The sequence below is a fragment of the Raphanus sativus genome, chromosome 2 (genome assembly GCF_000801105.2).
Source record: "Raphanus sativus cultivar WK10039 chromosome 2, ASM80110v3, whole genome shotgun sequence".
Lineage (NCBI taxonomy): Eukaryota > Viridiplantae > Streptophyta > Magnoliopsida > Brassicales > Brassicaceae > Raphanus > Raphanus sativus.
In genome coordinates this window covers 38281011-38292041 of record NC_079512.1, presented here as the reverse complement: position 1 = coordinate 38292041, position 11031 = coordinate 38281011, and the positions used below count along the sequence as shown (strand labels likewise).

The 11031-nt window shown below is 40.3% G+C and overlaps 2 protein-coding genes across 2 annotated transcripts; both read left to right on the top strand.

Annotated features, from left to right (window-relative positions):
• On the top strand, window positions 1–7151 carry LOC108841473 (brefeldin A-inhibited guanine nucleotide-exchange protein 4). Its single transcript, XM_018614225.2, has 11 exons — window positions 1–1267; window positions 1355–1672; window positions 1796–2132; window positions 2231–2653; window positions 2742–3034; window positions 3121–3394; window positions 3470–3969; window positions 4041–4362; window positions 4435–4792; window positions 5668–6332; window positions 6408–7151. The coding sequence occupies exons 1-11, from the start codon at window positions 213–215 to the stop codon at window positions 6996–6998; spliced, it is 5136 nt and encodes a 1711-aa protein (XP_018469727.2). The 5' UTR covers window positions 1–212; the 3' UTR covers window positions 6999–7151.
• A 1736-nt stretch (window positions 7152–8887) lies between these two features.
• LOC130508442 (AT-hook motif nuclear-localized protein 25) lies at window positions 8888–10847 on the top strand. The gene has a single exon (XM_057003974.1). The coding sequence runs from the start codon at window positions 9775–9777 to the stop codon at window positions 10678–10680; it is 906 nt and encodes a 301-aa protein (XP_056859954.1). The 5' UTR covers window positions 8888–9774; the 3' UTR covers window positions 10681–10847.
• Window positions 10848–11031: the final 184 nt, after the last annotated feature.

Genomic DNA, 11031 nt, shown 5'->3' with positions numbered 1-11031 from the left:
ACTTTCTGTTGCAAGTGATTTCCACGCTCTCTCCCTTTTCAGCAGGGAAGCCTTTTACCGATTCAGCAAACAGAGAAGGGTACATAAATGAAGAATGCAAACACTTTTGACGAAACGAAACGAAACGTACGATCAATGCTTCTTCTCCTCTCCCTCTCTCTCTCTCTCTCTGAAAGTTTGAAACGTAATTAAATCAAAACGACGCCGGGACGATGTCGACGTCACAAACACTCGGCGGCGCCACACGCTGCGGCCGCGTGATAGGTCCGTCTCTGGACAAGATCATCAAGAACGCCGCGTGGCGCAAGCACACGTACCTCGTCTCCTCCTGCAAATCCGTCCTCGACAGGCTCGAGTCCCTCCCCGACGACACCCACGATCCCTCCTCCGTCGTCTCCGGCCTCTCCTCCTCCGACGCTGACTCCGTCCTCCAGCCTTTCCTCTTCTCCCTCGACACCGCCTACTCCAAAGTCGTCGAGCCGGCCCTCGACTGCGCCTTCAAGCTCTTCTCCCTCTCCGTCATCCGCGGCGAGATCCAGTCCTCCAAACAGGATTCCGTCCTCTTCAAGCTCGTCAACGCCGTCTCCAAGGTCGGCGCCATGGCCGAGGAGCCGATCCAGCTCGCCGTCCTCCGCGTCCTCCTCGCCGCCGTCAGATCTCCCTCCGTCTTGATCCGCGGAGATTGCTTGCTCCACGTCGTCAAGACGTGCTACAACATCTACCTCGGCGGGTTGAGCGGGACGACGCAGATCTGCGCCAAGTCCGTGCTGGCTCAGATGATGCTCGTGATCTTCACCAGATCCGAGGAGGACTCGCTTGACGTGACGGTCAAGACGGTGTACGTTAACGAGCTGTTGACGTACACGGACAAGAGCGTCAACGAAGGCAGCTCTGTTTATTTCTGCCAAGGGTTTGTGAACGAGGTCATGGCTGCGGGACAGGGCAGTCCTCTTCCTCCTCCTGATGTCATTCAGATCCTTCTCCAGAACCCGGAGACCGAGACCGTTATGACTCCTGACTCCCCCTCGTTTCGAAGCTACGAGAAAAACAATAACGGAGATAATGCTGATTCTTTAACCGGTGGTGACATGAGCAAGATGAGACAGGACGCTTTCCTTTTGTTCAAGAACTTGTGTAAGTTGTCTATGAGATTCTCCTCGCAGGAGAAGAATGATGATCAGATCATGGTGAGGGGTAAGACATTGTCTCTTGAGTTGCTTAAGGTCATTATCGACAATGGTGGTCCTGTTTGGCGCTCTAATGAAAGGCAAGTCAATTAATCTTTGGTTATTATGATATCATGATGCTTGTTTGGTGGTCTTAATACTTTTTTTTGTGTTATCACTCAATGCAGCTTCATCAATGCGGTTAAGCAATACTTATGTTTGTCACTACTAAAGAACAGTGCGGTTTCAATCATGTCTATATTCCAGTTGCAATGTGCCATCTTCATGAGCTTATTATCAAAGCTTAGATCAGTCCTGAAATCGGAAATCGGAATTTTCTTTCCGATGATTGTCCTCCGTGTGCTAGAGAATGTTCTCCAGCCTAGTTTCCTACAGAAGATGACTGTCCTCAACTTGCTGGAGAAAATGTCTCAAGATCCGCAGTTGATTGTCGATATCTTTGTAAACTATGACTGCGATGTAGACTCCTCTAACATACTAGAAAGGTATTATTATTATTAGATTAGTCATAAACAACTACTCCACACATTGATTGTTGCATGGCGCTCATTAATAAAAAAGTAAAAAAAATATTAGTGGCTCTTATAAATCCCATCAGATGATTGCAGGATTGTCAACGGTCTTCTGAAAACTGCTCTAGGACCACCCACCGGTTCATCAACAACTCTGTCTCCAGCACAAGATAGTACGTTTAGGAATGAATCTGTGAAAATTTTGGTTAATCTAGTCAAGGCAATGGGAAACTGGATGGATCAGCAGTTGAAAGTGAATGAGACTGTTTGGCCTAAAGGCTCCCAGTTATATGCTTCTATGGATAGTAGTAATGCAAGCCAGATTGGTGAAGAAGTAACTATATCTGACTCTGACTCACAGCCAGATACTAATTCTGAAGCTTATGATGCTTCTATGCTTGAGCAACGAAAAGCTTACAAGATTGAACTCCAGGTTTAACATTTTTGATGATAATATGAGTTTTTGATTTTAATTATCCGCGTGGTGGTCATACATGTTTAGTGTTGTTGGGTTGTGTTTTCTTTTTGCAGAAGGGTATATCTTTGTTTAATAGGAAGCCTTCTAAAGGTATTGAGTTTCTGATAAACAGCAAGAAAATAGGCAACTCTCCAGAGGAAGTGGCTTCGTTTCTGATGAAGACAGCAGGGCTGAATGGAACTGTGATTGGTGATTATCTTGGTGAAAGAGAAGAGCTTCCACTTAAAGTTATGCATGCGTATGTGGACTCGTTTAATTTCCAAGGGAAGGATTTTGTTGAAGCTATAAGGTTTTTTCTACGCGGGTTTAGGCTACCAGGTGAAGCGCAGAAAATCGACAGAATCATGGAGAAATTTGCAGAACATTACTGGAAATGCAACCCTGCTTCTTTCACAAGTGCAGACACTGCTTACGTTCTGGCTTATTCTGTGATTATGCTCAACACAGATGCACACAACAACATGGTTAAGGATAAGGTAAATTGCTTTGCTTCCTTTTTTGTAGTGTGCTGCTATACATCAAGTTTCAGTACCTGATGATGCTTCTTTAATGGTTATTTTTAAGATGTCGAAAGCTGACTTTGTCCGCAATAACCGGGGAATAGATGATGGCAAGGACCTACCTGAAGAGTATCTAGGCTCTCTCTATGACCGAGTTGTAAAAGACGAGATTAAGATGAACTCAGATACTTTAGCCCCCCAAAGTAAACAGGTGAACGGCTTGAATAAGCTACTGGGCTTAGACGGCATCCTCAATCTGGTTTCTTGGATGCAACCAGATGAGAAAGCGCATGGTGCCAACAGGATGCTTATAAGAGACATCCAGGAACAGTTCCAAGCTAAATCAGAGAAATCAGAGTAAGCACTATAATATCTGCGTGCGTTTATTATCTGTTTCTTGGTGTTATTATCAATATATGTGTTGTTCTGTTCTTGGTCTGCAGGTCAGTGTATCATAGTGTTACAGATGTCTCCATCTTGAGGTTCATACTCGAGGTCTCATGGGGACCGATGCTTGCTGCATTCAGTGTCACTCTTGACCAGAGTGATGATAGACTGGCAACTTCTCTGTGCTTACAAGGCTTCCGATATGCGGTCCACGTCACTGCAGTTATGGGAATGCAAACTCAGAGAGATGCTTTTGTCACTTCCATGGCCAAGTTCACTAATCTTCATTGTGCTGCAGATATGAAGCAGAAAAATGTTGATGCTGTAAAGGTACAAAGTCACTTGTAAACCTAATTAAACATAAGCAATTGATTAATTAAGATTTAACAATCTATTAATATGCAGGCGATAATAACAATAGCCATAGAAGATGGTAACCATCTACAAGGCTCTTGGGAACATATTTTAACTTGCCTTTCACGTATCGAACATCTGCAACTCTTGGGAGAAGGATCATTACCTGCAGACGCACGTCACATCCCTTCAACAAAAGCTGAAGTAGATGAAAAGAAGGCTTTAGGTTTTCCACATTTAAAGAAACGTGGCGCTCTTCAGAACCCATCTGTGATGGCTGTTGTCAGGGGTGGTTCTTATGATAGTACCTCACTTGTGAAAACCGTTCCCAAATTAGTAACTCCGGAGCAGATCAAGAACTTCATTGCTAATTTGAATCTGCTTGATCAAATAGGCAACTTTGAGTTGAACCATGTCTATGCTAATAGCCAGAGGCTGAACAGTGAAGCTATAGTTGCTTTCGTTAAAGCGCTTTGTAAAGTCTCCATGTCAGAGCTTCAGTCGCCGGAAGATCCTCGTGTCTTTAGCCTCACGAAACTAGTGGAGACAGCGTAAGTTCTTTCATTTATTAAGACTTGTCTTACAAGAAAACATGTGGTTGATGAGAGAATATTTGTTTCAGGCATTATAACATGAACCGGATCCGGTTAGTTTGGTCCCGCATATGGAATGTTCTCTCTGACTTCTTTGTGTCAGTTGGCTTATCAGAGAGTCTCTCAGTTGCAATATTTGTAATGGACTCGCTTCGTCAGCTTTCAATGAAGTTCTTGGAGCGTGAGGAGCTAGCAAACTACCATTTCCAGCATGAGTTTCTCAGACCATTCGTTGTTGTCATGCAGAAGAGCAGCTCGGCTGAGATTAGAGAGCTTATAGTCAGATGTGTTTCTCAAATGGTTCTCAGTAGAGTTAGTAATGTGCAATCTGGTTGGAAAAGTGTCTTCACGGTAAGTAAACAAAAACAAATGTCTATTGTTTTCTTAGTGTGTTGTCCTAACATTGGTCTTGTTTTGGTTTAGGTTTTCACAACTGCTGCGGTTGATGAGAGGAAGAACATTGTACTGTTGGCTTTTGAGACGATAGAGAAGATCGTGAGGGATCATTTTCATTGCATAACTGAAACTGAGATATCGGTATACGCTGACTGCATCAGATGCCTCATCACCTTCACCAGCAGCAAGTTTGAAGGTGATATTGGTTTCAACACCATAGAGTTTCTTCGTTTCTGCGCTTCCAAGCTTGCGGAAGGAGGACTCTTCTTGAACGAGAAGCTGAAGAACGATAACATCTCAGCTTTTAAGGAAGATTCATCTGATGGACAGAGTGTTACGACTGACCTTGATGAACAAGTTTCTTATTGGGTTCCTCTGCTTTCAGGTTGGCTTCTACTCTTTCTATCACTTACTGCTACACACTTACAAGTAATGATTGGAGTAGGCATGGATGGGGTCAGGGGCGGACCTAGAAAATAATATAATATATGGCACAATAAAAAAACATACATATAAAATTAAAATATTAAAAAATTTAATAAAATGGGCTTTATAAATTCTTTTTTAAAAAATTATGTTACTCATTATATTTTTACATCTTACTTTAAATTAACCATACAAAGAAAAATAATATCATATTTTTATAATTAATTTTTATAATTGTAATTCTTCCTTTTAAGTAATGTTATAAATTTCATACTGCATATAATACTCACAACCTTTGTTCCTTTTATTTTTATTAATCTAAGTATTGAGAAATCAAAAAGTAATGAAAATAATTGTTAGAATGAAATTAGAATAAATTATATATTTTATTATAGAAAATTTAGTATTAAAAACAAAAAAGTTAATAAAAAAAAGAAAGAATAGTTTTATGTAGCAAAAACAAAAAAAAGAAAAAAGGGGAAAATATTGTATGAAATGGTAAAAAAAGTGTGTAGAAATTTGAGATAACAAAAAAATAGTTTTAGGTAACAAAAAGAAAAAAAAAGAGGAAAGAAAGACATTTTATTTAAAAAAACACAATTAAGAAGGGGTAAAGTAAAGAAGGCAGGGACGGGAATCGAACATGGAGTTAGGTGAGGGCAATGAAGCCACTTAAACCAAAAGAGCTAGGCATCTATTTCTGTACTACTGGAACACGAAATTTATATAATCAGTATGTGGCACGTGCCATACCCCCTTCCAAGGTGGGTCCGCCCCTGGATGGGGTGTTCGGTTTTTCGTTCTAGATTTTGAGTATTGTTTTTATTTGTTCAGGTTTATCAAAGCAAGCCTCAGATCCAAGACCAGCGATTCGAAAGCGTTCAATAGAAGTACTCTTCAACATTATGATGGATCATGGTCATCTCTTTACAAGACCCTTTTGGGCTGCAATCTTCAGCTCTATCATTCTCCCAGTCTTCAACAACAACATGCGTAGTAGAACCGATATGCTCTTCGAAGAAAGCAGCAACGGTGATTCCCCAACCTCAGCTTCTCTAGACCCTGAAGAAGCTACATGGGACGCTGAGACATCAACACTCGCATTGCAGCTTCTTGTTGATCTACTCGCCAACTTTTTCAGCTCAGTCAGGTCTCAGCTTCCAAGCGTCATGTCAATCATTCTAGGGTTTATAAAGAGTCCTGTTCAAGGCTCCACAGGCTCGGGGGTCTCTGTCTTGCTTCGTCTGGCTGAGGGACTGGCTCGTAGCGCATCTGAAGATGAATGGACAGAGGTTTTCTTGGCTCTCAAGGAAGCAGCGTCGCTTACTTTCGCGGGTTTTATGAAAGTCTTGAGAACCATGGATGATATTGAAGATGTTGAAACGTTTTCTGATCAAAGCGTAAATAATGATGATCTTGATGATGATAACCTTCACATCATGTCCTATGTTGTCTCCAGAACAAAGAAACACATTGATGTCTTGTCTCAAATCGTCGAGGTACCCATCTCCTCTTCTTACTTAGCCAACAACTGTTCTGTTTTTTTTTATAACTCCTCTATTACGTTTTTTCAGGTCGTGAGTGAGTTATACAGAAGGAACCAATACTCATTGCCAGCATCACACGTGGATATCCTCGCAGACATTTTCTCATGCATCGCGTCTCACGCTCAGCAGCTAAACACCGACACAGTCCTTCGAAGGAAATTCAAGAGAGCATGCTCTGTCCAAAACCTAACACAGCTTCAACTACTTATCTTCGAGAACGAGTCTAACAAATCCTACTTGAACTTCCTACAAGACATGGTTACTTGCAACTCAGACGTCTCCAAAGAACTCGAACTCGAGTCTCGTCTAGTCAATGAATGTTCAAAAGTCGTCAAGATCTACCTTAACTGCACTGGTCAACACCAACAACAGACGAAACCAATCCATTGGATTCTTCCTATGGAATCAGACCGGACAGAAGAGGCCACGGCGAGGACTTCGTTGCTCGTCTCTTCTCTCGAAGCCTTGTGCTCATTGGAAGCAGAGTCTCTTAAAAGACACGTCTCGAGCGTCTTCCCTTTGTTGGTAGATCTTGTGAAGACTGAGCATTGCTCTCCACAAGTGCCGTACGCCCTAAGCAATGTTTTGAAATCGTGCATTGGTCCTATTTTAGGTTAAGTCGCTCGTGGCTTAAGTTATTAATCCCAATGATCTGTGTTTTTCTTTCTTCCACAATTATTTTTGTGTTGGGGGTTGGCTCTCTACCCGAATAAATTTTGGACATAGATGTTTCATGTTATTTTCTTGAAATGAAGTTTTAAAACAGGATAATTATAAGAAATATATTGGCAAGCATGCATAAGAATTTTCAGCATCTCCTATGTAAAGTTTCAATATTTAACTATTAAAAAAAGATATAAAGTGAAGCCATGCTATTGAGTGGCTCGAGAAATTTAAAAGGTTTTATTAAAATCAGAAAAAAGAAGACAGCAAATGGTCATCATGTGAAATCCACTCTTTTCACAATAACAACCAATGGTGAAGCTTCATTGTCTTCTTCTACTCATGACACATTCATTTTTAAAAATTTGACCTTTACTCGTCCTATCACTTCATAACCACTCCAAAGAATCATTCGGAAAAAAAAATCCATCAGAATTTATGTATAATGTATTAGCATGGTTAACAATGAAAGTAAAAGAAATTCATCAGATAATTTCAGAATAATTTGTTTTTTTTTTTGACAACATAACATTTTATGATGCTATTTGAAGACCCAAAAATTATTACAACTAGTATATGAAAAAATAAGGATTTTGTAAATTTAACACACTGTATATATGACTATTTTATAAACATAAATCCAAACAATTTTGTTCTATAACAAAGATATACAGTAACTCTCTTTTTTAAATGGTAAATATCGAACAAGAAATTGTGATAATTTTGTAATATTCACTTCAAGTAACTAGAAATATAGACGTTAACCGGTGGTGGTGGTCTAGTGGCGCTTGAGGGAATTGAGAAACCCAATAAGGCGAATCTGGGTTCAAATCCCACCGGCCACACGGATATGAGTTATGCTTTCGACTTATTTGAATGCCCAGGAGAAGGTCTATCCGTGGGATGTACCTCCACCCGGGAGTTAGGCTTGTGTCATCATTGACCCGGGTTTAACCTTTTTTTTTACAAAAAAAAGAAATATAGACGTTGTTCTACATGACTACATGCAACCAATAGTTTTCCATGGAAAATATCCAAGAAGCTGATTGAAAAGAAAAAAAATCAGCGACTACATTTAACGTACCGAAGATGCTACGAAACCTGATTTTATTCAACCTTTCAATGATCGATCAGGTACGATAGTCCATGTGGAGTGGACAAATAAGTGTAGTCTTTGGTTAGCTTTTTTTCCTTTTACCGTTGTTTAAATTTGTAATAGTACATCACTGCATCATATATAAAATACTATTAGTTATTCGATATTGTCAAATCTGTTGAAAGAAAGATTAACATATGCGATTATCTAGTGGAGAAATGAGAAATTGTACGAGCACGTGAAATATAAGAACAATAAAAAGATATAATCACTTGATTTACACTTTAACATACCAAAAACGTGTATGACTTATACATCTTTACCCAACCAGAACAGTAAATAATCATACTTTTAATTGCATGTTACTTAAAGATTCGAAATTTTTTTTGTTGGTCCACTTGGATTAAGAGTGTTTTATTTCGCTTGATTATAGAATGTATTTCGTATGATCTTATCTACTTCATTTAAAACCAACAATCATAAGATCTAAAGCTTCCGAACCAAGATAAAAAAAAACTATACTTATCTAGTTAGCACAAGCTCATTTCGTTGAACAATAATGTATTGTAAGATATGTGGAATCATTCTCGAGTTTTAGTTATAGGCGAAAGATATACCGAAATTATCTCTTGGTATTTACGTAAATATACGTCTTATACGAAGAAATTTTGGATCATCATGTTAAAGCGTATTTTGATTTATATGTAAGAGTTATACATAGTGGTTGGAACCGAAAGTAACTAAACGCTCGGATCCAAATCTTGTAAAATGCAATAGTTGAAATAAAAGAGGACGACTAATATGTGTTGTTACCGACAATAACACTAACATAAAGTTAGGTCGGCTATTGACATTGCTCTCGAACTGAAACATCATAACAGTCTACCATATCGCATTTCTTTTGTCTTTTACAGAACAAAAACCTACAGTCATCATATAACCAAACCATGCCTTCACCGTCACAAAAGGTATTTTCTTTAATCTCTCTTTGTTTTCTTTTTCTTGTTTGCCTTCAGCTTTATCTTGGAAAATGATCAACATGCAATATCTTTCTCTGTATCTCCGTAATTCACTTCTCCATATCTTTCTTTTGTCTCCCTGAGAAATTAGAATCCATCAATTCCTTCTTCAGTCGTCAACATCTTATTTTAGTTTTTTCTTTCTTGTTGCTCTCCTCGAGAAAAAGTCACTACACCAACCCTCTTATACATACATATATTATTTTCAGCACATATATAAAATAATATATTTACGTATATTATAATGAAGAAGAGAGCCGTGTTTGAATAGTATTTTTGATGCTCTTGCTTTACTCCTTTCTCTTCCCTTTGTTTCATTCATTACTTCACATGAAGATCTGGATCTGGTCCAGACAAATTTCACCGACCCTCTTTCACATATGTAGACCCTCCCTTTCTCTCACTATTCAGTAGGGTTTTGTGTCTCTATTGTCGTCTTCTTGTTTTGTCCGTAACATTAATGCAAGTTTAATCAAATTCACTCTTTGAAACACTCTCAGTGGCAAACCACTTACATTTTCTGTCTAGACTCTTGTCTTTGTCTCTCTCTCTATAAACAAAAAAATCCAAAAACCAAACAGCAGTTTCTTGTTTTTGTTATTTCCTTTTGTTATCGATGTCAGGTTATATGCACCCTCTTCTAGGGCAAGAACTGCATCTACAGAGACCTGAAGATTCCAGAACCCCACCTGACCATAACAACATGGAACTCAACAGATCTGAAGCAGATGAAGCAAAAGGAGAAACCACTCCCACCGGTGGAGCAACCAGCTCAGCAACCGCCTCTGGCTCTTCCTCCGGACGCCGTCCACGTGGCCGTCCCGCGGGGTCCAAAAACAAACCCAAACCTCCAACGATCATCACCAGAGATAGCCCTAACGTCCTAAGATCCCACGTCCTCGAAGTTACCTCCGGCTCGGACATATCCGAAGCTGTTTCTACCTACGCCACTCGTCGTGGCTGCGGAGTTTGCATTTTAAGCGCTACCGGTGCGGTCACCAACGTCACCATACGGCAACCGGCAGCTCCCACGGGTGGCGGTGTGATTACGCTGCATGGTCGGTTTGAGATTTTGTCTTTGACAGGGACTGCGCTTCCACCGCCTGCGCCGCCGGGAGCAGGAGGTTTGACAGTGTATCTAGCCGGAGGGCAAGGACAGGTTGTCGGAGGGAATGTGGCTGGCTCGTTGATTGCTTCGGGGCCAGTAGTCTTGATGGCTGCGTCCTTTGCAAACGCAGTTTACGATAGGCTGCCGATGGAAGAGGAAGAAACTCCACCGCCAAGAACCACTGGAGTACAGCAGCCGCAACCGGAGGCGTCTCAGTCGTCGGAGGTTACAAGGAGTGAGGCCCAGATGTGTGAGTCGAACATGGGAGGTAGAAACGGAGGGGTTGCTTTCTATAATCTTGGAATGAATATGAACAATTTTCAATTCTCCGGCGGAGATATGTTTGGTATGAGCGGCGGAGGCGGCGGCGGAGGAGGAGGAGATGGTGGAGGTGTTACTAGACCTGCGTTTTAGCGTTTTGGTGACACTTTCTGTTTCGTTTTGAGTTTGGTTTCAGACTACTAGCCATAGCGGTTGCGAATACTAGCTAGGGTTTGTTTGTTTTTTCCCTTCAAATCTGGTGTGTGAAATGATAACGAAAGCTTAAATTTCTTTTTCTTTGCTGTTTATTTTGAATATAATGTGTAATCGTTTTAAACAGAGGAGTATTATTTTGTGACATAGATTGGACTAGTTAGTTGTTATACACTAATTAACATATATATCATGTTATACTAGTTAATAAACTTCTATTAGGCGAGGAATTGTTAGAAGAAAAATGATTTTTGTTCATATTCGTTCAATTGATGTTTCATATTAAGTCTT